The sequence below is a fragment of the Podarcis vaucheri genome (assembly GCF_965113315.1).
Source record: "Podarcis vaucheri genome assembly, chromosome: 18".
NCBI classification, from domain to species: domain Eukaryota; kingdom Metazoa; phylum Chordata; class Lepidosauria; order Squamata; family Lacertidae; genus Podarcis; species Podarcis vaucheri.
In genome coordinates, this window is record NC_138756.1 from 8,577,342 (window position 1) to 8,604,058 (window position 26,717).

Here is a 26,717-nt window from a genome sequence, read left to right on the forward strand (position 1 = left end):
AGGCTGAGATTGTATTGCATTCAAGAAAAATCAGGGTTTGGTGTTTTTTGGGGTGAGAGGGAGAGTAAAAAAACAAAACAAGGCATCAATGCAGACCCGGGTTCGAGTCCTCCAGCTTTGGTTTTCACGGGAAAGTCTTCCGCAGCGGCTCCTTTAAACATTCCTCTGTCTGGTTCAGGCACAGTGGTTCCGATCCGGATTCGGCCCGGGCCCCTGCACCCTTCCGCCCCTGGCCCCTGCGGGAGGCCAGGCGGTAAGCCCCATAGAGGAGGGAGAAGACGATGGGCCCCACAAACATCAGGGCCACCGCAAGCAGGAGCGGAAGGTGCCCGTGCCCCCGGGCGACCTCCCCTCCCCGGGACGTGTAGTACGGGTGCTGGAGACAGCGGTGGTCGGCTTCTTGGAAGCTACTGAAAGGCGGGCAAGCAGTGCAGTTGTTTTCCGCACCTCCGAGACAGGTGTAGCAGGACGGGTGGCAAGCGGCGCAGGACCGGGCGTTGCGGAGCGTCCCGTCGGGAGCCAGCCAGGGCCGGGAGAGGGCGTAATATCTGGGGGGGCAGTAGGAGACGCATCGGCGCTGGAGGACGTAGAAGGGGCCGTGGCATTCTGAGAAGAGAAAGAGAGGGTGAGCGACACAGGAGAGACGCCGGAGGGGAGGCAGAGAACAACGGTTCCCAAATTTTGTTGGCACGCCCGCAAGGTTCCATGAAGCTATTACTCTGTAAAAACCGCATTGCAGTCAGATGCCAGACGCCTTGTGAGTCGAACGTCTTGGTTCCCGAACGCCGCAAACCCGGAAGCGAGTGTTCCGGTTTGCGAACGTTCTTTGGAACCCGAATATTCCGACGTGACTTCCGATTGGCTGCAGGACCTTCCTGCAGCCAATTGGAAGCTGTGCCTTGGTTTCCGAATGTTTTGGAAGTTGGACTACTGAAATGCGCTCTATGTGGGGCTACCTTTGAAGGTGACCCGGAAACTACAACTAATCCAGAATGCGGTAGCTAGACTGGGGACTGGGAGCAGCTGCCGAGACCACATAACACCGGTCCTGAAAGACCTACATTGGCTCCCACTATGTTTCCGAGCACAATTCAAAGTGTTGGGGCTGACTTTGAAAGCCCTAAACGGCCTTGGCCCAGTAGACCTGAAGGAGCGTCTCCACCCCCATCGTTCTGCCCAGACGCTGAGGTCCAGCGCAGAGGGCCTTCTGGCGGTTCCCTCGCTGCGAGAAGCCAAGTTACAGGAAACCAGGCAGAGGGCCTTCTCGGTGGTGGCGCCCACCCTGTGGAACACCCTCCCACCAGATGTCAAAGAGAAAAGTAACTACCAAACTTTTAGAAGATATCTGAAGGCAGCCCTGTTTAGGGAAGCTTTTAATGTTTAATAGGTTATTGTATTTTAGTGTTTTGTTGGAAGCTGCCCAGAGTGGGCAGGGTATAAAGAATAAATTATTATTATTATTATTATTATTATTATTATTATTATTATTATTATTATTCCGAGGCACGGCCGTATTCAGAATTGTTGGCATCCGCCTGTCTCGAGAGACAACGGCGTGAAAAGCAGCGGGGGTTTCGCGGCTTGGATTTTACTGTATTATTCATCACGCATTTGTCCCAAACCCAGGACTCTCGCGGCAAATTTGATGTACCGTATTTTTCGCTCTATAAGACACACTTTTCCCCTCCTAAAAAGGAAGGGGAAATGTGTGTGTGTGTGTGTTATGGAGTGAATGCAGGCAGGAGGCTCTGCTCAGCGCTCCCTTTAAAGAGCTGCCCTTCTCCCTAACTCGGGGAAAACCCGCGTGCTCTTTAAAGGGAGCGTGGCTCTTGGGGGAGCCTTCGTCCCGCTTCCCGGAAGAGGCTTCGTGCGGCTATCCCAGAAGCCAGTTCCCTCTTGCTGCTCTGGCTTCTGGGATTCAGAATATTTCTTGTTTTCCTCCTCCAAAAACTAGGTGCGTCTTATGGTCTGGTGCATCTTGTAGAGCGAAAAATACGGTACTTAATCCGGCGGCGCCAGCTTTCCAAAGTCTAATCGCCACCTGCACCTGATGGGCACTGCATTTCCCAGCGGGAAAGACATCAACGCGCATGGGTCCGCCGTGACCAGACGGTTCGGACTCCTCCACCTGTCAATCACCTACCAAAGTCGGCCTGGGGTGGGGGAGTTTAATGGTCCCTCCCGCCAAACCAAAAGAGCCCCCTGCCCCCATTTTCCAACAGTCCATTTCTTTTGTTACTGGGATCCAGTGGCAAGGAGTTCCGCAGGCTCCGCGGCCCGCCAGCCGGGGTAAGGAGGGATGGACGCAACTTACCCAGGCATTCTCCATCAGCGCTTCGCATAGCACAGCTGCCCACCATCGAGGCTGCGGCCAGTCTCGCCCTCATATCTTCCTCTGTGCCGTACAGTTTTAACACAAAGCTGTCGAGGGACCCCGTGTTGTACGCGTCGCCTTTGTTCTCCAGCAGAAGGGACCAGACACCCTGCGGATTTTCGTCCCAATAGTGCGTGGACATGAAAGACCAGTCCCTGTACCCTTCGCGGCTGGTGTCGTGGGGCCTGGGGGGAAGAGAGAGAAATCGTGCACGAGCTTAACATGAGCCGGCGGTGTGATGCAGCAGCAAAAAAAGCTAACACTCTCATAGAATCATAGAATCATAGAGTTGGAAGAGACCACAAGGGCCATCGAGTCCAACCCCCTGCCAAGCACTCTTCTGGGCTGCATCCATAGAATTGCATAGTATCCAAAACAAGGGTGATAATATTCTGCTGTGATCTGGCCCCGCCTGCATTCTTGTGTATGGTTCTGGGCAGCCCAGTTTAAGAAGGATGTTGACAAGCTGGAACGTGACCCATATGCAATATCTTTATTGTCATTGTCCCATGCAGAGCAATGAAACTGAAAAACAACATAAAACATTCAAAAAACCCCTAAAAACTCTGAAACCCCATTTTAAAATACACTATACTGTAGAGACCCCTTATGCTGCATTTAGAACCAGAATTGCATTTGCGTAGAAACTGTTTCTCAGGCGGCTAGTCCTGGCCTTTATAACCCTGTACCTTCTTCCAGAAGGCAGAAGCTGAAAGAGATCATTTCCGGGGTGCGCACTATCCTGCGCTATCTCTGCCGCTTCCTGATGGCACCTGGAAGCGTAGATTTGATCCAAGGTGGGAAGAGTGCGCTCAATTATTCTCTCCGCAGTCTTTACAACCCTGGACAGCATTGTTTTTTTCCCTGGCCGTGCAGCTCCCAAACCACACACACAGAACATAAGTTAATACACTCTCCACAGTGCAATGGTAAAATGCCATCAACAGGTCCTTTGAGAGATTGGTTTTCCGGAAAATATAACCTCTGCTGTGCTCTCTTCACCAGGTCTTTGCTGTTTTCTCCCCAGGTTAGGTCGTCTCTCAACTCCATTCCCAGAAATTGAAACACCGAGACCTGTTCCACGCACTTCCCCTCAGTAATAAGTGGCTGAATATTCAATTTACATTTCCTAATGTTCACAATGATCTCTTTTGTTTTCTTTGAGTTAGGGAGTAAGTTGTTTTTCCTGCACCACTCCCCCAACTGCTCAACTTCCTTCCTATAGGCCGCCTCCCCCTCTCCAGTCGTGATTAAAGTTGTATCCAATAGGATCAAGGCTCTGGAACCCAAGCCTTATGAGGAATGGTTGAACGACTTGGGGATGTTTAGCCTGTAGAAGCACGTGGCGATAATCCGGTTTTCAACATCATGATCTATCACCAGCTAAACATTGCTGATATATCAGGATGTCTGAAATAAGACTGGGGCCATTGTAGAGGCATGAGCTGGCTTCACGGTTTCCCCTCACATCGTGATTTTTGCAAAGCACACACACACACACACGTGTCATGATTTGCAATATATTGCCGGGCCAATAAATGGGAGGATGCAGTACTTACGAAAGAGGAGCGGCAGCTGAAATATGCTGAATTAGCAGGCTTAAAGATAAAGGGACCCCTGACCGTTAGGTCCAGTTGTGACTGACTCTGGTTTTGCGGCGCTCATCTCGCTTTATTGGCCAAAGGAACCGGCGTACAGCCTCCGGGTCATGTGGCCAGCAGGACTAAGCCGCTTCTGGCGAACCAGAGCAGCGCACAGAAATGCCATTACACAGGTTGTACAATGACAATAAAGGTATTATTATTATTATTAATCCAAGTTGTTCATAAACTAAGCTGTTCTTAAACCAAGGTACCACTGTACTGGGAAATGCTTGACTAACTGTCTTTTATTTGGGGAAAATTTATAATGATTAATATCATAACACGGGTTGAAACTGGTTTTGGGGCAAAATACAGTGGTACCTCAGGTTACATACGCTTCAGGTTACACACTCCGCTAACCCAGAAATAGTGCTTCAGGTTAAGAATTTTGCTTCAGGATGTGAACAGAAATCGTGCTCCAGCGGCAGCAGGAGGCCCCATCAGCTAAAGTGGTGCTTCAGGTTAAGAACAGTTTCAGGTTAAGAACGGACCTCCGGAACGAATTAAGTACTTAACCCGAGGTCCCACTGTACAGCCCATCATGATTCGCGAAATTAGGGCCGGTCGGAAACAGTGAAGCCGACATCACGATATGGACTTCGGGTTGGGACTGTCGGATTCTCAGGCCGCAGTCAGAGGTAACTGGCCACACTCCAGGCATTCGGCTTGAGATCCTTGTTGACCTCCCCATCTGCGTCTCCCGGCAGGATACAGGCAAGGTCACTATCGGCGATCCCACTCAGCGTGAGAGGGACACACCACTCCTCCCTCCTCCCTGCCTCCCCAGGGAGGGGGAAAGAGACAGACAGAAATCTATTTACATGTCTTTATTTCTGTCATTGCAGCAGCACAGAGAAACACGTCTGCACTCTCCAGTCTCCAACAGTAGAGAGATCAAACTCCACCCCTGTACTTCCAGTACAGGTCAGATGACACTCTGAGCTAACATCCGGTGCTCAGAACAGTGAATAGACTGCCCCTTTGTTCCCATGGTACAGTCCCAAACATCAACATCCTGTTTTGCATTCCAGACACCTGCAGCTCGCTCTCGCATTGCTGCTTTTTCCTGACAGGGACGATGTATCAATATATCGCCCGGCCTTACCTGACAGCCACCAGAGTGGATTTGGTCCCCATGGGGCTGGTCAGAGAGATGGCTAAATCTCCTCGGCGGCTGTAGCGGAGGGAGACCTGGACCTGGACGTGTTCCAGGGAACGGATGCTCTGGTCCTTCCTCTGGCAGGAGGAGGAGGTGACGTTTTTAGCGATGGACAGCCTTGAACCAATCAGCCTGCGAGAAAGCCAAAGGGGAGGGAGAGGAAGAAGAGGCGGAGTTATCTGCAGCGGGGTTCGAACATGCTCAGCCCCTTTCAAGAGGAGCTATCCTGCGACAGGTTGAGCTCCCGTTGCTCGGTCCCTGCTCCTGCCCACCTAGCAGTTCGAAAGCACATCAAAGTGCAAGTAGATAATTAGGTACCGTTGCGGCGGGAAGGTAAACGGCGTTTCCGTGTGCTGCTCTGGTTCGCCAGAAGCGGCTTAGTCCTGCTGGCTACATGACCCGGAAGCTGTACGCCAGCTCCCTCGGCCAATAAAATGAGATTAGCGCTGCAACCCCAGAATCGTCCACGACTGGACCTAACAGCCAGGGGTCCCTTTACCTTTACCTTTGGATTTCGGCCTTTCCAAAGCAAACAGTCTAATTTGTCAATGTCTAAAAGATATCGAAGGGACGCGGGTAGCGCTGCGGGTTAAACCACAGAGCCTAGGGCTTGCCGACCAGAAGGTCGGCGGTTCGAATCCCTGTGATGACGGGGTGAGCTCCCGTTGCTCGGTCCCTGCTCCTGCCAACCTAGCAGTTTGAAAGCATGCCAGGGCAAGTAGATAAATAGGTACCACTCCGGTGGGAAGGTAAACGGCGTTTCCGTGCACTGCTCTGGTTCGCCAGAAGCGGCTTAGTCCTGCTGACCACATGACCCAGAAAGTGCCTTTTTTAGCCAGCAAATTAGTTGCAGAGCTGCTTGGAGGGTATATAATAATAATAATAATAATAATAATAATAATAATAATAGTAGTAGTAGTAGTAGTAGTAGTAATAGTAATAATAATAATAATACAGTGGATGCTCAGGTTGCAAACGTGATCCATGCAGGAGGCATGTTTGCAACCTGCAGCTCCATGTCTGCGCACACGCGGGTCACAGTTCGGCACGCATGCGCAAAGCGCAATTTAGCGTTTCTGTGCATGTGTGAGCACTGAAACCCGGAAGTAACCCATTCCAGTACTTCTGGGTTCAGCGTGGTGCGCAACCCGAAAACGCACAAACTGAAGCGTTTGTAACCCGATGTATGACTGTAATAATAATAAAAATAATAAAATAAAAATAAAAATAAAATAATAATTTATTATTTATACCCCGCCCATCTGGCTGGGTCTCCCCAGCCACTCTGGGCGGCTCCCAACAGAATATTAAAAACACAAAAGAACATCAAACATTAAAAACCTCCCTAAACAGGGCTGCCTTCAGATGCCTTCTAAAAGTCAGATAGCTGTTTATTTCCTCTACCGGAGGGCATTCCACAGGGCGGGCACCACCACCGAGAAGGCCCTCTGCCTGTTGAGAGTCTGTCCCTTACAATGGCTTGTAGACGATTCTGATGAAGCATTTCCTCTGGGGCCCTGTTGTATTCCACCTCTTGGCCAGATCCACCAGGCGTCCGGCGTCTAAGAGCCCGTATCCATAATAGTGACTCACTGAAAGGGGGAGAGAAACAATGGTGAGATCCTGCTCCCTCGGAGGAATTAGAGCAGCGTTTCCCCAAACTTGGACTACAAATCCCATCGTCCCTAACCACTGGCCCTGCTAGCTAGGGAGGATGGGAATTGTGGTCCCCAAACAGGTGGAGACCTAAGTTTGGGAAATGCTGCTGGACCATAAAGAAGGCTGATCGCCGAAGAATGAATGCTTTTGAATTCTGGTGCTGGAGGAGACTCTTGAGAGTACCATGGACTGCAAGAAGATCCAACCTATCCATTCTGAAGGAAACCAGCCCTGAGTGCTCACTGGAAGGACAGATCCTGAAGCTGAGACTCCAAGACTTTGGCCACCTCATGAGAAGAGAAGACTCCCTGGAAAAGACCCTGATGTTGGGAAAGATGGAGGGCACAAGGAGAAGGGGATGACAGAGGACGAGATGGTGGGACAGTGTTCTCGAAGCTACCAGCATGAGTTTGACCAAAGTGCGGGAGGCAGTGGAAGACAGGAGGGCCTGGCGTGCTCTGGTCCAGGGGGTCACAAAGAGGCGGACACGACTAAACAACTAAACAACAACAAAGACAGAGGGGAGGGAACCTGCAGCACTCCAGATGTGGCAGCCTTCCAGATGCTGCCTCGATCCCAGCTCTCCCCAGCCTCACCTTTGCGCCCTACGCCATTCACAGCCCAGTCGTCTGCCTGGAGGTGGGCTGGCCTGGAAGCCCTCACGACAATGTGTTGCATGTCACGCCAGGTCAGGGCTGGGCTACAAAGATGGAGAAGGGAGTGAGAATCGTAAGAGTTGCAGTGCAGGAATATGCAGGTGGCCTGTATGGAGATCGAGCCCCTGACTTTGGCGTTAACAGCACCAGGCTCTAATTAATAATAATAATAATAATAATAATAATTTATTATTTATATCTCACCTATCTGGATGGGTTTCCCCAGCCACTATGAGTGGCTTCCAACAAAACACTAAAATACAATAACCTATTAAACATTAAAAGCTTCCCTTAACAGGACTGCCTTTAGATGTCTTCTAAAAGTTTGGTAGTCTTTTTCTCTTTGACATCTGGTGGGAGGGCGTTCCACAGGGCGGGCACCACCACCGAGAAGGCCCTCTGCCTGGTTCCCTGTAACTTGGCTTCTCGCAGCGAGGGAACCACCAGAAGCCCCTTGGCGCTGGACCTCAGTGTCCGGGTAGAACGATGGAGGTGGAGACGCTCCTTTAGGTATACTGGACCTAGGCCGTTTAGGGCTTTCAAGGTCAGCACCAACACTTTGAATTGTGCTCGGAAACATACTGGAAGCCAATGTAGGTCTTTCAAGACCAGTGTTATGTGGTCTTGGCGGCCGCCCCCAGTCACCAGTCTAGCTGCCGCATTTTGGATTAGTTGTAGTTTCTGGGTCACCTTCATTGCAGTAGTCCAAGCGGGAGATAACCAGAGCATGCACCACTCTGGCGAGACAGTCTGCGGGCAGGGAGGGTCTCATCCTGCGTACCAGATGGAGTTGGTAAACAGCTGCCCTGGACACAGAATTGACCTGCACCTCCATGGACAGCTGTGAGTCCAGAATGACTCCCAGGCTGCACACCTGGTCCTTCAGGGGCACAGTTACCCCATTCAGGACCAGGGAGTCCCCCACACCCGCCCGCCTCCTATACCCCAAAAACAGTCCTTCTGTCTTGTCAGGATTCAACCTCAATCCATTATCCACCATCCATCCTCCAACCGCCTCCAGGCACTCACACAGGACCCTCACCGCCTTCACTGGTTCCGATTTGAAAGAGATCAAATCAACCGAGCTGAGAAGTCAGATTTGTGCCCCAGCCCCTCCGGAAGACTTGCAGTGAGGCCCTTGGACCTCAAAGAGGTTAGCCAAAACGCCTCCCTTCTTACTTGGCTTCCAAAGCGAGCGAAATCATGCCGGCCGCGAGAGGGGCGGAAGCAGACGTTCCCGTGTGGCCGCTGGTGCAGGTGTGGCGCAGGTCTGTGGTAACCTGCGAGGGGAAAGAGAATCACAAAAAATAAAATGAGAATTACAGGTTGCACGGATTCCTCAGCCAGCCTCCAATCTTCTCCCATTATTATAATAGTTCTAAGATGTCGTCAATAAAACAAATGTTCATGGGCAAGGTACATAGACCACAGCTCCGAAATAGTACAGGAGAGCTATCCTGCAATTCTTAATGACCCTCCCCCCATATTTCCTCTACAGAATGAAATATCTTGGGGAAAACCTCTCCCAATCGTTCTTTTCATTCCCAAAGGCTTCAAATCCAATCAAAAGGGCATGTTTTGTGTGTGAATAGGGCAGGCCAGAGAACTGGGTTTGAGAACTAAGGTATTTGCCACCACAATATAACGGCCCAGACTGCCCAGGTTAAGGCAATCGGCAAACATTATCAGGTATCTTGACAAAACAGGAGACAAAAGCCACACTCTCTCACATTTCTGTTGCAGAACGCCTTTTTCTGTGATGCTTGCATGAAGCTTTCGGGTGGTGTTATAGGAATTCTAAGGTCTCATAGACAGCATCTTGAAAAGCAGAGACATCACCTTGCCAACAAAGGTCTGTATAGTTAAAGCTATGGTTTTCCCAGTAGTGATGTATGGAAGTGAGAGCTGGACCATCAAGAAGGCTGATCGCCAAAGAATGGATGCTTTTGAATTCTGGTGCTGGAGGAGACTCTTGAGAGTCCCATGGACTGCAAGAAGATCAAACCTCTCCATTCTGAAGGAAATCAGCCCTGAGTGCTCACTGGAAGGACAGATCCTGAAGCTGAGGCTCCAAGACTTTGGCCACCTCAGGAGAAGAGAAGACTCCCTGGAAAAGACCCTGATGTTGGGAAAGACGGAGGGCACAAGGAGAAGGGGACGACAGAGGACGAGATGGTGGGACAGTGTTCTCGAAGCTACGAACATGAGTTTGACCAAACTGCGGGAGGCAGTGGAAGACAAGAGTGCCTGGCGTGCTCTGGTCCAGGGGGTCACGAAGAGGCGGACACGACTAAACGACTCAACAACAACAACAAAGGTCTCATATATATAAATCCTCTAACAGTGGTCTTTGGGGTTGGGCCATTTCTCAAGTCTTTATTGTTGTTGTTTTGTTGTTCTTGTTGTTTAATATACTGTGTGTGAGTATGTGTATATCAAATTAAATTTCCACAAATTGCACATAAAATTCCAAGACGTAAGTTTTTCTTTTATATTATTGACTTCCCTCCCCCCATATTCTGTGATATTTTTCCTTTCCACTCTTTGCTGTAGACCTTATCTTCCTCCTTACCTATCCTAACTCTAATACAGCAATCTCTAACTCTCTCTGCTACTCATAGCTCGCATCCTGCTCACGAGTTCATCCAATTGGAGAACAGCCTTTACCAAAGGTGTTGTGGGCTTCGAAGACACCCAAACTCAGGACGCAAGGGAGAAACGCGCTAAGAGGAAGGTACGCTTGGCAAATCCACACCGTGATCAACTCCTGCCCGGAAACCAATGTCCCCACCGCGGAAGGACGTGTGGATCCAGAATTGGCCTCCACAGTCACTTACGGACTCCCTGCTAAAACCGTGTTTATGGAAGACAAAGAAGAAGATGTATGTATTCTAAAAACAGCCTTTTTACCAAACGGTGCGTGTGTGAGATTGGCTGAATGCTCTGCCTGCCCTCCAACGGCCCCCCGTCTTTGTCAAGAGAACCGCGAGCAAAAAGGCATCTCACAATCTGCTTTTCGCCTTTCGCCCCGCTGCTGTAAGTGGTGGTGAGGGTCGAGGCGCAGGCCTCGTTGTACCAGGGCACCCTGCCCCTCTCGGTCGTGCTGCCCACCGACAAGGTGTAGATGCTGTTGGTGTAGCCGTCGCAGTTGCAGTTGTCGCTGCGGAGGCCGCCGTTCCCCGAGGCCCAGATGAAGAGGGAGCCCAGCCCCTGGCGGCCCTGAAAACAGAAGGGGAAAATCTGTTGGGGGGATATAATTCTATAAAAATGGTTCCATTTCCTGTATGTAGATATGCATAGATCAAGGGTTGTCACCCTGGTCCTTATTGCCCACTAGTGGGTGTTTCAGGATTCTAGGGGGGCGGTAGGGGCACAAGCTGAATCCTCCTTCCATCGAGCACTGGTGGGAGGTAAGGAAAGATGCATTTGTGGGTGGGTTAAACCACAGAGCCTAGGACTTGCTGATCAGAAGGTCAGCGGTTCGAATCCCCGTGACGGAGTGAGCTCCCATTGCTCGGTCCCTGCTCCTGCCCACCTAGCAGTTCGAAAGCACGTCAAAGTGCAAGTAGATAAATAGGTACCGCTCCGGCGGGAAGGTAAACGGCGTTTCTGTGCGCTGCTCTGGTTCGCCAGAAGCGTCTTCGTCCTGCTGGCCACATGACCCGGAAGCTGTACGCCGGCTCCCTCGGCCAGTAAAGCGAGATGAGCGCTGCAACCCCAGAGTGGGTTACAACTGGACCTAATGGTCAGGGGTCCCTTTACCTTTAAAAGATAAAGGACCCCGGGCGGTTAAGTCCAGTCGAAAGCAACTATGGGGTTGTGGTGCTCATCTCGCTTTCAGGCCGAGAGAGCTGGTATCTGTCCACAGACCGCTTTCTGGGTCATGTGGCCAGCAAGACTAAACCACTTCTGGCACAACGGGACACCATGACTGAAACCAGAGCGCATGGAAACGCCGTTTACCTTCCTGCCGGAGCGGCACCTATTTATCTACTTGCGCTGGCGTGCTTTTGAATTGCTACGTTGGCAGGAGCTGGGACCGAGCAACGGGAGCTCACCCCGTCATTGCGGGGATTCAAACTGGAGACCTTCTGATCAGCAAGCCCAAGAAACTATACATCAGCCCAGCAGCCTGCAGCATTCCGAACGCTGGAAACAATTTGCCAGGGACCATTTTGGCGGGTGCGAAATCTTACATTAATTATGCCCTTGTGGAAGGCTTCCGTGGCCAGAATGCCGGGACCGTCCACTGTTTTCCCATCATCTTCCGGGCCCCAGCTAGCACTGTAGATATCAATGTGCTGAGGGTGGAAACTCAAGGACTGAGCTTCGACAATATCCGTCACGGTGCCATCAAGCATCCTCACCCCTGAGAGGAAGAAAAAAAAAAGGGTGAGATGCTCTGTCGGTTTTCCCAGGCCGCAGTCTCCATAATTTTATTTATACCTATATGTTTAGTTATTTTCCATACAGCTTAATATCTTACAAAATATATCTTAAACCTGAAGCCACAACAGACAAATTAAACAGAAATATTTCCCCAAAAAAATCACGGCTGTGTATACAAGGAGGTACATTAATACCAAGTTGCTGATATCTATAAATCAATTACCGTATTTTTCGCTCTATAACACGCACCAGACCATAACACGCACATAGTTTTTAGAGGAGGAAAACAAGAAAAAAAATATTCTAAGTGGGGAGGGAAGGAAAAGCACTGAAGGGACAAGGAGCACGCGTGGGGTGTGTGGAGAAGGATGCTGCTAATAATGAAGACGAGGGGTTTAAGGGGAGAAGGAACACGCGTGGGGTGGGTGGAGAAGGATGCTACTAATAATGAATAAGAGGAGTATAAGAGGAGAAGGCTCCTCTCCTCTCCCACTTTGCTCCTTTAGGCATTCCCTCCATAACACGCACATTTTCCCTTACTTTCTAGGAGGACAAAAGTGAGTGTTATGGTGCAAAAAATACGGTATCAATTCAGGGCGGCTAACAACAAATTTAAAACACTTAATTATAAAAGCAGCATAAAATACAGTATAAAAACACGAATAACCATAAAATTCAAAAATCAATTAGATAATCCCCAGGGCTAGCGGGCTGAATTGGTCCTTCTTGGGCCAGCGAGGAGGCCAGGGGACAATTAGGTGTGGGGTCTCAGAGCGGGTGATCTTCATAAAAGGGGAGGGGGAGGGAAGAGAAGGGAAATAAAAGGTCAGGCCGAATTCAAATTAAAGGCCAGGCGGAATAGCTCTGTCTTACAGGCCTGGCGGAAGGAGGTTAAATCCTGCAGGGCTCTGGTCTCATGGGACAGAGCATTCCACCAGGTCGGAGCCACCACTGAGAAGGGGGATAGTCTGACTTCCTTAGGGCCCGGGACCTATAAACCTGTAGTTTAATGATGCTGGGAACTGTAGCTCAGAGAGGATTCTTGGAGGTGTGTGGGCTTTGGGTGTGCTTTAAAGGTATGGGGTACATGCAGCCAAAAATGCCAGTCGTATAACCTGGAATCTTTTGTCCCCTTTCTTGTAGTTTCCTCCTGGGAAGGGAACCTTGGCTGGTTCCTCCACAGTCATCCTCTTGCAATTCACCCGAAACCCCCTCCCTTTCCCCAAATCATCCCCAAAACAAGGGCTCACTCGCCCCCGATCTTTGCCCGGTAAGCGATGCCGGCTCCGCAAACGTCATTGTCGGCAGTGGCGGCGACCTCCCCAGCGCAGCGAGTCCCGTGCCTGCGATTAAAAGACGCAAACAGGAGTTAAGGACAAGGGAGCAATCCAGTTCTGTTCCACGTTTAAAGGCGAACCTACCAAAAGACAAAGCAACTTGCGAACCGAAACACGCGGCTGCCTTTAGAAATTTGTGCTTCTCTGAGTTTAGCAGTTTCTCCAGCCAACGGATGGATCAGAAATACGCACCAGAAGCATTTTTACTGGGTATGGTTGGGAGTGATATAAATAGAAAAGAATGTGAGCTCTTTTTATATGCAATAACAGCAGCAAGAATATTATTGGCCCAAAAATGGAGGCAAGAAGAATTACCGACGATTGAAGAATGGAGGATGAGGTTAATGGACTATGCAGAACTAGATAAATTAACAGGAAGAATTTGAAACCGGCGGGACCAGAAATTCACGGAAGACTGGAGTAAATTTACGGAGTATTTGAAAAGTATTTGTGAAGACCAGACGATGTTTGTAGGTTTACAAGAAGTTCTGTGAGGAGTATTATTGGAAGTATTGCAAAAATAGATAAAGGAAAGGATAATTTGTTAAGAGACTTAAAGGCAATATAAAGTTAAGAAATGTATAAGAAGTGGATAAAACGGTGGATCATCAGAGGTGCTGATGGAAGTCTAAAAAGATTGTATATGTGATAAGTTTGGTGGTACATTTTATAACTTATATGTTAAAATCAATAAAAATTATTATATATAAAAAAGAAATACACACCTATTAGGAGCTGTGCCTGAAAATATTGTGCATAATTTTATGGGAAATAGCTGCAGAAAACTCACTGGCAGGAGGCGAAATGGCATGCAAACATGTACATTTAGATTAATCTGTTTTGCATTACTTTCTATGGGAAAGCGCGCCTTGGTTTTGGAACGCTTTGGTTTTGGAACGGACTTCCGGAACGGATGAAGGTTGAGAACCGAGGTACCACTGTACTGAATTTAGGATTGGAAGAATATTTGTCAAATAATTCCTCTGTGTTCCTCAGTCCGGCTGCGGCCAGTCCAAGATGGATCGCGCTTGCAAAACAGATCTGACCATAGCTGTCAACTTACAGATTTGAAAATAAGGGACCAGCAGCCTCAAAAATAAGGGATCAGCAGCCAAAATAAGGGATTTTCCAAGCACAGGTATGTTCAACTTCTGAGCCCCCTGAGCCAAAGGCAGAAAGCCCAGCCAGCAGCCAAACGAAGCCTCAAGCGGTGGTTCCCACAGCGCAGCAATCCGGCAAAGGGGATGCAGCAAGGAAAACCACGTCACCTCTCCGCTGGGAAGCGCTGAGCAAAGGCAAGTCCCCAGGCAACGCGGCCGATTTGATCGGCACAAGGCATGCAAGCTCCACCCCCCAGTCGTCCTTAGACTCCTTATTGGGTGAGCAACGCAGGCAAGCAACACAGCTGGAGCCTCCCTCCTCCCTGGCCGGCAAGGAGGGAGGGAGAGGAGCTGCTTCCTGTGAAACCCGGGAAATTTAAGGAACATCATCAATAAGGGGCAGCAGCGGGACACGGCGCTGGGATAAGGGACTTTCCCGCCAAATAAGGGACGGTTGACAGCTATGGATCTGACTCCACACCACAAGACTCTGGCAGAAGGATAAACTCACCGATTCTCGTCCCAAGCATTATATCGCGGCTGCGGGTCAGGGTCGTCGTCGTTGAAGTCGTAACTCGCTTCGGGGTCCTAAAAGAAAAAGCCAAGATCAATGAATCTCCAGTTCCCAAGAAACAAGAAAAAAAAAACCAGTTAATAGCAATCCGGTGAGAGTGGAATATGGATATAAATTTTACAGCATGTTATGGTTTAAGAGAAAATTATATGAAAATGATATATCGTTGGTATCTAACACCGAGAAAATTGGCAAAAATGTATGAATCTAAATCGAACAAATGTTGGAAATGTAAAGAGGAAGAAGGTTCTGTTTATCACATGTGGTCTTGTTGTAAGGTTAAAGCTTAATGGGTAATGATATGCAATGAATTGAAAAGGATGTTCCAAAAAAAGTCAGAAGCTTTTCTTTTGGGAATTATAGGGACAGATAGGGGTATAAATTTACCGTATTTTTCGCTCTATAAGACGCACCAGACCACAAGACGCACCTAGTTTTTGGAGGAGGAAAACAAGAAAAAGAATATTCTGAATCTCAGAAGCCAGAACAGCAAGAGGGATCGCTGCGCAGTGAAAGCAGCAATCCCTCTTGCTGTTCTGGCTTCTGGGATAGCTGCGCAGCCTGCATTCGCTCCATAAGACACACACAAATTTCCCCTTACTTTTTAGGAGGGGAAAAGGGAGTCTTATAGAGCAAAGAATACAGTATTTATGAATGTTACTACAGCAGCAAGTGTAAATGTCAAAGGATTTTGTTAAATTTGTATCCTACCCTTCGTCCGCAGTTCTTGGCGAGGTTCACAATGTAAAAATGCAATATAAAAACAGAAAGTGCACGGTAAAAACAAGAACAAAAAAACCCCAGAAACCCAAACACACAAACACATTTTAAAGGGTGTTAATCAGCCCCAAGCCTGGTTGCAAAGCAATGTTTTCGCTTGGCGTATACGGTGTATAAAGGTGTATAATGAAGGCGCCAGGCAACTCTCTCTGGGGAGAGCATAATAATAATAATAATTTATTATTTATACCCCGCCCATTTGGCTGGGTTTCCCCAGCCACTCTGGGCGGCTTCCGACAGAATATTAAAATACAATAATCTATTAAACATTAAAAGCTTCCCTAAACAGGGCTGACTTCAGATGTTTTCTAAAGGTCTGGCAGTTGTTTTCCTCTTTGACATCTGGTGGGAGGGCGTTCCACAGGGTGGGAGCCACCACCAAGAAGGCCCTCTGCCTGGTTCCCTGCAACCTCGCTTCTCGCAGGGAGGGAACCGCCAGAAGGCCCTCGGAGCTGGATCTCAGTGTCCGGGCAGAATGATGGGGGTGGTGACACTCCTTCAGGTCTACTGTGCCGAAGCCGTTGAGGGCTTTAAAGGTCAGCACCAACACTTTGAATTGTGCTCGGAAACGTACAGTGTACTGGGAGGCAAATGGGGAGCCACCGCAGAAAAGGCCCTGTTCTTGTGTTGCCACCCTCTTGTGAAGGAGGCACATGAAGATGAAAGGCTGTTCGTTTATCGTTTCAGAAAATGTGAATTAAATAATATTAATAATAATAATAATAATTTTTATTTATACCCCGCCCTCCCCAGCCAAGGCCGGGCTCAGGGCAGCTAACAAGCAATAATAAAAACAAGTTGAATGAATACAACTTAAAAACAAGATTAAAATACAACAATTAAAATATTGAAACATTAAAATATTAAAATGCAGCCTCATCACAGGAGGAGAAAGGAAAAAGAAAAAAGAAAGAGGGGGAGGGAATCAAATTGGCTCCAAGCCAAAGGCCAGGCGGAACAACTCTGTCTTACAGGCCCTGCGGAAAGAAATCAGATCCTGCAGGGCCCTGGTCTCATGAGACAGAGCGTTCCACCAAGTTGGGGCCAGTGCTGAAAAGGCCCTGGCTCTGGTTGAAGCCAATCTAACTTCCTTAGGGCCCGGGACCTCTAGGGTGTTGCTATTTATGGACCTTGAGGCTCTCCGTGGGGCATACCAGGTGAGGCGGTCCCGTAGGTACGAGGGTCCTAGGCCGTGAAGGGCTTTAAATGTCAAAACCAGCACCTTAAATCTGATCCTGTACTCCACCGGGAGCCAGTGCAGCTGGAAAAGCACTGGGTGAATATACTCCCATGGCAGAGACCCCGTGAGGAGCCTCGCTGCAGCATTCTGCACCCGCTGGAGTTTCTGGGACAGCTTCAAGGGCAGCCCCGCGTAGAGCGAATTACAGTAGTCAAGCCCGGAGGTGACCGTCGCATGGATCACTGTGAGCTGAACTGTGTTTCTCCCCCTCCCTAGACAATTCTACCTACATAGTTTGCTACAAGGTCAGGGTGGTCCTTCTCAATACCGTCATCCAAGATGCTAACCACCACCCCTGAGCCCGTATAGCCCTGGCTCCAGGCTGAGAGGACGTTGAGGTCCGGAAACACATCGCTGTTCTGAAACGGAAAAGACGGCAGGAAAATGAGGTCGGCTTTGCTGTTCTGTTTTGCTCTCTCAACCCATCTTTTCAAAGGAGCAAGGTGGATAAAAATCAATGATTTTTTTAAAAAAAAATCTGATTTTTTTTTAAAAATCGAATTTTCTTTATTTAAATCAGATTTTTTGAATTTAAATCAGATCTTTAAAATAAAATGCTTGGGGGGGGGAATCTTTCCAATGTTAGTTTTCTATTTAAGTTACATTATAGTCCAAAGGCTATAAGTTACATTATATAAGTTACATTACATTAAGTTACATTGTAGTCCAAAGTTCATCAGGAAATAAGGATTTGTTTTAAGTTTTTCCGTCTCAGTCTAAGTTTCTTTTTTCAATTTAAACAATTGAAAAACATAATTTCCTTAATAACAATTTATTTAACGGAAACAATTACGTTATAGCCTATGTATCCATGTTTATTAACTGATGTGGTTAAACAACATGGATACATAGGCTATAATGTTATTGTTTCCGTTAAATAAATTGTTCAAATTGTTATTAAGGAAATGGTTGCTTTTCTCCTTCCAATAAAGTACAGCAGAAAAGTTGTCCAAACAGTTAACTTATTAAACCTCACAATAATTTCATAATTATCTGTCTATGTGTTTCTAACAGTATAACCAAATCAGTCATTTCTGATATAACAGTAAAAAGCACTCTGAAAATTTATTATTCCAAAAATGAAACCTTCATCTGGTTGCAAAGAAAGAGTCTGTCTGCAAAAATAAAATGATTTAAATCAAGTCCTTTACTTATTTATTTCTTATTTTATTTATTGATTTTAAATTCTGCCCTATACCCGGAGGTCTTGGGGCGGTTCCCAGAAAAGATCACAATATATAAAATCGAAATCGAAACAATAATAAAAACATTTGCCCCATTTCTCCCAGCAACCTCTCAGGCCAACCCCTGAGCCCAGGGGTCAGCAAACTTTTTCAGCCATGGGCCGGTCCGCTGTCCCTCAGACCATGTGGGGGGTCGGACTATATTTTGGGGGTGGGAATGAACGAATTCCTATGCCCCACAAATAACCCAGAGATGCATTTTAAATAAAAGCGCACGTTCTACTCATGTTAAAACACGCTGATTCCCGGACCGCCCACGGACCAGACTGAGAAGGCGATTGGGCCGGATCCGGCCCATGGGCCTTAGGTTGCCTATCCCTGCCTGAGCGTCTCTGAGCTGCTTGCGTACCCTCCTCTGAATCTTTGCCAGTGCCCCAGACCGTATCTGATGACACTCACTATGTACCACTGCTTGTAAAACCACGGATCAGTGGGGACGACTGTGGTGGTTCTCTTCGCTCGCCTCTTCACCGTCTGCTGTTCAAACCAAGGGACCTACAGGCAAAATGACGGGCGTTTTAAAAAGTGCTTCCCTCCTCGCTCGCCACCCCAGTGATGCCAGTATGATCTTATGGGCTGCCTGTCAAGATTGCATGCAGTGTAGAGTTGATATGAAATTTACTGCTGCCTATGCATTAAAAGACGCCTGCTTCTTGGGAGAAAAGCGATGACAAACCTAGACAACATCTTAAAAAGCAGAGACATCACCTTGAAGACAAAGGTCCGTATAGTTAAAGCTATGGTTTTCCCAGTAGTGTTGTATGGAAGTGAGAGCTGGACCATAAAGAAGGCTGATCGCCGAAGAATGGATGCTTCTGAATTCTGGTGCTGGAGGAGACTCTTGAGAGTCCCATGGACTGCAAGAAGATCAAACCTCTCCATTCTGAAGGAAATCAGCCCTGAGTGCTCACTGGAAGACCAGATCCTGAAGCTGAGGCTCCAAGACTTTGGCCACCTCAGGAGAAGAGAAGACTCCCTGGAAAAGACCCTGGTGTTGGGAAAGATGGAGGGCACAAGGAGAAGGGGACGACAGAGGACGAGATGGTGGGACAGTGTTCTTGAAGCTACCAGCATGAGTTTGACCAAACTGCGGGAGGCAGTGGAAGACAGGAGGGCCTGGCGTGCTCTGGTCCAGGGGGTCACAAAGAGGCGGACACGACTAAACGACTAAACAACAACAAAGTGGATAGAACCAAGGTAAAAGGAGCTGAGTCTCTCTCTTCCTGCAGCCCCCTTTCACAATTCGCTCAGCTTACCATAGGCTCTCTCTTCAGACGGATGTGCCAGCCCCAGTGTCGAGTCAGTGACCTCTGTACGATGCCTCTGTGCTTCAGGTGGTAATAAGGCTCCCCCTCGATCACCTGCCGGAACAAAAGGAAGAATCAGGAAGTCTTAGGGTGAGCTTTCCCCTCCTCCTTGGCCAACAGGACTGAAAAAGGCACGGGGGAAACTTCAGCTCGGAGGAAACGGAGCATTTTTAAGACACAGAAGGAGGGCAGTGGCAAAAAGGAAGACCTATCCCAGGGATAGGGACGCAGGTGGCGCTGTGGGTTGAACCACAGAGCCTAGGACTTGCTGATCAGAAGGTCGGCGGTTCGAATCCCTGCAATGACTGGGTGAGCTCCCGTTGCTCGGTCCCTGCTCCTGCCAACCTAGCAGTTCAAAAGCACCTCAAAGTGCAAGTAGATAAATAGGTACCGCTCCGGCGGGAAGGTAAATGGCGTTTCCGTGCGCTGCTCTGGTTCGCCAGAAGCGGCTTAGTCATGCTGGCCATACGACCCGGAAGCTGGACGCCGGCTCCCTCGGCCAGTAAAGCGAGATGAGCACCGCAACCCCAGAGTCGGTCATGACTGGACCTAATGGTCAGGGGTCCTTTTACCCTTTTTATCCCATGGGTAGGCAAACTAAGGCCCGGGGGCCGGATCCGGACCAATCACCTTCTCAATCCAGCCCGCAGATGGTCCGGGGATCAGCGTGTTTCTACATGAGTAGATTGTGTCCTTTTATTTAAAATGCATCTCTGGGTTATTTGTGGGGCCTGTCTGGTGTTTTTACATGAGTAGAATGTACGCTTTTATTTAAAATGCATCTCTGGGTTATTTGTGGGGCACAGGAATTCGTTAATTTCCCCCAAAAAAATATAGTCCGGCCCCCCACAAGGTCTGAGGGACAGTGGACTGGCCCCCTGCTGAAAACGTTTGCTGACCCCTGGGTTAAGAGTGTCAGATTAGCACATGGGGAGCAAGTCCCCACTCAGTCATGAAACTCACCTGTTCTTCCTTTTCGGCCTAGGGTTGTTGAGAAGATACAGTGAGGAGGAAATTTGCGATATAGACGCAATGAATAAAAAAAACTATTTTTGCATGCAAAGACAGGTTCCTGGAGATGGTGTTGGTGCGACCAAGGATGGGTCCAACAGTCAAGGAGGTATTTTCCCCCCCACAAGCTCTGACCCTAAGCCTCGACTGCTTTACGGGGATATCTTTGGGAAAAGAAAAAGCACGGGAGGAAAGCCGACACAGATCCAGAGATGGTTGGACGGCGCCGTGTACGCCTCCTTCTGGCAATTCCTGCAGCCAAGCTGTTGCCAAACATCTCGCTCTGCTTTCCTTCGGACCCCATATTTGAGGTCAAGGAGGGGGTCTTGTCGTCTGGGATGCCCGGCCCAGACTTGCACCTTGGGAAAGTTACTTCGATGCTGCCAACGCAGCGGTTTGACTTCACCGCCGGAGGCGCACTCCATTGTCTCTCGAGACGGACGCCAGCAACGGTGCTGTAGATTGGTTTGGGGGCACGATTTTTTTTGGGGGGGGTGAAAGACTACCATTTAGAAGGAAACCTCAAAAACGGAAGGCTGTGACAACTCTTCCGGTATGCCGGAAGAAATATCAACAGCCTCAGATCTGCAGATGACACAACCTTGATGGCAGAAAGTGAGGAGGAATTAAAGAACCTTTTAATGAGGGTGAAAGAGGAGAGCGCAAAATATGGTTTGAAGCTCAACAGCAAAAAAACAAAGATCATGGCCACTGGGCCGATCACCTCCTGGCAAATAGAAGGGGAAGAAATGGAGGCAGTGAGAGATTTTACTTTCTTGGGCTCCATGATCACTGCAGATGGTAACAGCAGCCATGAAATTAAAAGACGCCTGCTTCTTGGGAGAAAAGCAATGACAAATCTAGACAGCATCTTAAAAAGCAGAGACATCACCTTCCCACCAAAGGTCCGTATAGTTCAAGCTATGGTTTTCCCAGTAGTGATGTATGGAAGTGAGAGCTGGACCATAAAGAAGGCTGATCGCCGAAGAATGGATGCTTTTGAATTATGGTGCTGGAGGAGACTCTTGAGAGTCCCCTGGACTGCAAGAAGATCAAACCTCTCCATTCTGAAGGAAATCGGCCCTGAGTGCTCAATGGAAGGACAGATCCTGAAGCTGAGGCTCCAAGACTTTGGCCACCTCATGAGAAGAGAAGATTTCCTGGAAAAGACCCTGATGTTGGGAAAGATGGAGGGCACAAGGAGAAGGGGACGACAGAGGGCGAGATGTTGGGACAGTGTTCTCGAAGCTACAAACATGAGTCTGACCAAACTGCGGGAGGCAGTGGAAGACAGGAGTGCCTGGCGTGCTCTGGTCCAGGGGGTCACGAAGAGTCGGACACGACTAAACGACTCAACAACAACAACAACAACATGCCGACTCTGGCAGATGCAGCCCATATTTCTTACCATTCTCAATAGCCACCCTGTGTTGAATTTTCAATTGGAAGCTCCCTTGGGCATGGACCGATTTCGTTTTGCTCGCATGGCTGAGTCCAGCAATATCTACACACTGATGGGCCCTGGGTGCTTTAGCTAAAATTCGTGCATTGCAGCGGGTTGGAATAGATGAGCTCTGGGGTCCCTTCCAACGCTACACTTCTGATTCTGTGTTTGTGTGTGTGTTATCACAGAAGAGTTGTTAGCTGTTACAATTACGGCATTCCTCATAGGTCCAGAGGCACTTTGCCCGCAAACAAAACAAAACACACAAAAAGGAATGCATAGTTTTTTCTGCCGCTTAAAGGCATCTACACTACCGCAAGACACAACAGCGGCAACAACAATAATAGTAATAATTTATTATTTGTTCCCCAGCCACTCTGCGCGGCTTCCACAAAGACCAAAAGATACACTAAGATGTCACGCATTAAAAACTTCCCTGCACTAATGCCGCTCGCAAACCTGGACACTGCTCCACGTGGGCGTTGGGTCCGGGTGCACCAAGTCTTTCGGTGCAAAAGCACTCCACACGTGCTCAGAGGTCCCTTCGACCCGAGCTAAGAGGGCAGAGCCTTGGGACTGCCAGTGGCTCGCCCCGATCCCATCAATCCGGCTCAATCAATCCTCCATACTGGGGCAACCGGGCAGCCACCCGCCGCTGGCACCAAATCTTCCAGTGCAGAATGCGCTCCGCGCGTGCTCAGAGGCCACACTCGACCCGACTCCTTCCAGGGAAAGAAATTGGCCCCATCTTTCCTATCCCTTCTCATCCCTGGGGAAGGGCAGTCAGGTGGGTGGGGGACACATTACATTATTGTTGTTGTTGTTGTTGTTGTTTAGTCGTTTAGTCGTGTCCGCCTCTTCGTGACCCCCTGGACCAGAGCACGCCAGGCCCTCCTGTCTTCCACTGCCTCCCGCAGTTTGGTCAAACTCATGCTGCTCGCTTCGAGAACACTGTCCCACCATCTCGTCCTCTGTCGTCCCCTTCTCCCTGTGCCCTCCATCTTTCCCAACACCAGGGTCTTTTCCAGGGAGTCTTCTCTTCTCCTGAGGTGGCCAAAGTCTTGGAGCCTCAGCTTCAGGATCTGTCCTTCCAGTGAGCACTCAGGGCTGATTTCCTGAAGAATGGAGAGGTTGGATCTTCTCGTAGTCCATGGGACTCTCAAGAGTCTCCTCCAGCACCAGAATTCAAAAGCATCCATTCTTCGGCGATCAGCCTTCTTTATGGTCCAGCTCTCACTTCCATACATCACTACTGGGAAAACCATAGCTTGAACTATACGGACCTTTGGTGGGAAGGTGATGTCTCTGCTTTTTAAGATGCTGTCTAGGTTTGTCATCGCTTTTCTCCCAAGAAGCAGGCGTCTTTTAATTTTGTGGCTGCTGTCACCATCTGCAGTGATCATGGAGCCCAAGAAAGTAAAATCTCTCACTGCCTCCATTTCTTCCCCATCTATTTGCCAGGAGGTGATGGGACCAGTGGCCATGATCTTCGTTTTTTTGATGTTGAGCTTCAGACCATATTTTGCGCTCTCCTCTTTCACCCTCATTAAGAGGTTCTTTAATTCCTCTTCACTTTCTGCCATCAAGGTTGCGTCATCTGCATATCTGAGTTTGTTGGTATATTTCTTCCAGCAATCTTAATTCCGGTTTAGGATTCATCCAGCCCAGCCTTTCGCATGATGGATTCTGCATATAAGTTAAATAAGCAGGGACTATTATTATTATTATTATTATTATTATTAATTGTTGTTGTTGTTGTTGTTGTTGTTGTTGTTATTATTATTCTCCTCCCCACCCTATTTCATGGGGGAGAAGGAGAGCAGCCATTATTATTATTATTATTATTATTATTATTATTCTCACCACCCTATTTCATGGGGGAGAAGGAGAGCAGCCATTATTATTATTATTATTATTATTATTATTCTCCCCACCCTATTTCATGGGGGAGAAGGAGAGCAGCCATTATTATTATTATTATTATTATTATTCTCCCCACCCTATTTCATGGGGGAGAAGGAGAGCAGCCATTATTATTATTATTATTATTATTATTATTATTATTATTATTATTATTCTCCTCCCCACCCTATTTCATGGGGGAGAAGGAGAGCAGCCATTATTATTATTATTATTATTATTATTATTATTATTATTATTATTCTCCTCCCCACCCTATTTCATGGGGGAGAAGGAGAGCAGCCATTATTATTATTATTATTATTATTATTATTATTATTATTATTATTATTATTATTCTCCTCCCCACCCTATTTCATGGGGGAGAAGGAGAGCAGCCATTATTATTATTATTATTATTATTATTATTATTATTATTATTATTCTCCCCACCCTATTTCATGGGGGAGAAGGAGAGCAGCCATTATTATTATTATTATTATTATTATTATTATTATTATTATTATTATTATTATTCTCCCCACCCTATTTCATGGGGGAGAAGGAGAGCAGCCATTATTATTATTATTATTATTATTATTATTATTATTATTATTATTATTATTCTCCTCCCCACCCTATTTCATGGGAGAGAAGGAGAGCAGCCATTATTATTATTATTATTATTATTATTATTATTATTATTATTCTCCTCCCCACCCTATTTCATGGGGGAGAAGGAGAGCAGCCATTATTATTATTATTATTATTATTATTATTATTATTATTATTATTATTCTCCTCCCCACCCTATTTCATGGGGGAGAAGGAGAGCAGCCATTATTATTATTATTATTATTATTATTATTATTATTCTCCTCCCCACCCTATTTCATGGGGGAGAAGGAGAGCAGCCATTATTATTATTATTATTATTATTATTATTATTATTATTATTATTATTATTCTCCCCACCCTATTTCATGGGGGAGAAGGAGAGCAGCCATTATTATTATTATTATTATTATTATTATTATTATTATTATTATTATTCTCACCACCCTATTTCATGGGGGAGAAGGAGAGCAGCCATTATTATTATTATTATTATTATTATTATTATTATTATTATTATTATTATTATTCTCCCCACCCTATTTCATGGGGGAGAAGGAGAGCAGCCATTATTATTATTATTATTATTATTATTATTATTATTATTATTATTCCCCCCACCCTATTTCATGGGGGAGAAGGATGGCTGCTGCTGCTCCCCTTGCCCAGGTAGATGCAAGCCCCCCTCACCTGTCCCAGGTACAACATCCCATGCCTGCGCGCCAGGCGCTGCGCCACCTGGGCCCCCGCGGGGACGCGCACCGCCCAGCTGCCCAGGTAGACGCGCGCCCCCGCGCCCCCCGGGGAGAACCGGCCCCAGAGGAGCCAGAGGCAGAGCGCCAGCCCCGCAGCCGCCACCCGCTTCATGGCTTCCAGGGAGAGGAAGACCTGCCCCCCCGCCAGGTGGCTTTTATAGCGGGGTGCGGCCTAGCACGCCCCGCCGAAGCCTGGGCCTCGATTTCCACGCCACGCCCGCCGCCAGGAGACCAAGGGCGGGCTGGTCGAGCTCCACGTGTTCGGAGGCGCGCGGTCGCCATGGCGACGGGAAGCCGGAAGGGGAGGGCGCGGGGACTACGACTCCCGTGGGGCCTTGCGCTCGCTTCCCAAGCGAAAGGAAAGGGGGTGGCCGCAAGGTCTGCTGGGAGTTGAAGTTTTTTTTATTTTCTTAAAGCAAGGGGGGAATAAGTTGCTTGTTTGCGTTTGTAAACGGTGCAGATGTGCTTAAAACAATCTTCTAATTGATTTTATCTACGTTTATACATAAATGCATTTACTGGCATCACAATCAGATGCAGCCCAAATATTCATAATAATACTATAAATTCCCCCACTTCCATTTTTTTTTTGATGCAAAAAGTGGTTTACGGTCATAATTAGGAGAGAGAAAGCGTGCCTCTGCCCATCTGCAGAGTACCTGGGCACTCATCAATGGGGAAAACCATAGAATCATAGAATCTTAAGAGTTGGGAGCCAAGGGTCATCTAGTCCAACCCCCTGCAATGTAGGAATCTCAGCTAAAGCATCCATGACAGGGGGCCATCTGACTTCTGCTTAAAAACTTTGAAGGAAGGAGAGTCCAGTACCTAGACAAATGGAGGCTGGTGCTGGGGGAGGAAGTCTGAATCCAATAAGGTAAAGGGACCCCTGACCATTAGGTCCAGTCGCGACCGACTCTGGGGTTGCGGCGCTCATCTCGCTTTATTGGCCGAGGGAGCCGGCGTACAGCTTCCGGGTCATGTGGCCAGCAGGACTAAGCTGCTTCTGGCGAACCAGAGCAGCGCACGGAAACGCCGTTTACCTTCCCGCCGGAGCGGTACCTATTTATCTACTTGCACTGGTGTGCTTTCGAACTGCTAGGTTGGCAGGAGCAGGGACCGAGCAACGGGTGCTCACCCCGTCGTGGGGATTCGAACCGCCGACCTTCTGATCGGCAAGTCCTAGGCTCTGTGGTTTAACCCACAGCGCCACCTGTAACTACTCCCATATATAAATGTTTTGTTTTTGGCCTTGCCAACTAGAGAAGTGGGTTCATCAACTCCTCCGTGGTTGGGTGGGATCCAGGTCAAAACTGGCCTTTTGGTCCTCCGCTCGGCTCCATCAATGATGACGATGGATTTCTGGAATGGAAAGAATCTCTATGGAGCTGACTTTTGCCTGGAAGCAGCCTCGATGAATTCTTCTGCTGTGGAATCTCAACGCTTTTTGGGCGTCTCGCTGAGACCTCCCGGGCTGTTTTCACTGCCCTTTTAGGGGACCCTGAAATGACATGCTTTGTTTGTGGGAAGG

General features: G+C 48.1%; 2 protein-coding genes and 1 long non-coding RNA gene across 3 annotated transcripts in view; 1 reads left to right on the forward strand and 2 right to left on the reverse strand.

The window, feature by feature from the left end:
- On the reverse strand, nucleotides 1-25,474 carry LOC309522784 (proprotein convertase subtilisin/kexin type 4-like). Its single transcript, XM_082206342.1, has 14 exons — nucleotides 25,122-25,474; nucleotides 19,412-19,516; nucleotides 18,555-18,650; nucleotides 17,142-17,270; nucleotides 14,829-14,905; nucleotides 13,135-13,223; nucleotides 11,688-11,860; nucleotides 10,498-10,710; nucleotides 8,671-8,771; nucleotides 7,432-7,535; nucleotides 6,651-6,768; nucleotides 5,123-5,308; nucleotides 2,315-2,559; nucleotides 1-606 (listed from the first exon to the last, which is right to left on the reverse strand). The coding sequence occupies exons 1-14, from the start codon at nucleotides 25,296-25,298 to the stop codon at nucleotides 125-127; spliced, it is 2,295 nt and encodes a 764-aa protein (XP_082062468.1). The 5' UTR covers nucleotides 25,299-25,474; the 3' UTR covers nucleotides 1-124.
- Nucleotides 1-26,717, reverse strand: part of LOC309523104 — a 101,441-nt gene that overhangs the window by 73,880 nt on the left and 844 nt on the right. The gene's annotated exons all lie outside the window — the stretch shown is intronic.
- The window catches only part of GDF15 (growth differentiation factor 15), a 10,249-nt gene continuing 6,208 nt past the window's right edge, over nucleotides 22,677-26,717 (forward strand). Inside the window, exon 1 of the mRNA XM_082206613.1 lies at nucleotides 22,677-22,708. The gene's annotated coding sequence lies outside the window, so the exon portion shown is untranslated. The remainder of the gene's footprint in view (nucleotides 22,709-26,717) is intronic.

Coding starts and splice junctions, on each gene's coding strand:
- LOC309522784 (XM_082206342.1), bottom strand. CDS start 25,298: ATGAAGCGGGTGGCGGCTGCGGGGCTGGCGCTCTGCCTCTGGCTCCTC. Junction 11,861..13,134: donor TTACCGGGCAAAGATCGGGG/GCGAGTGAGCCC, acceptor TCTTCCTCTCAG/GGGTGAGGATGCTTGATGGC. Junction 6,769..7,431: donor GAATGGCGTAGGGCGCAAAG/GTGAGGCTGGGG, acceptor TCCCCCTTTCAG/TGAGTCACTATTATGGATAC.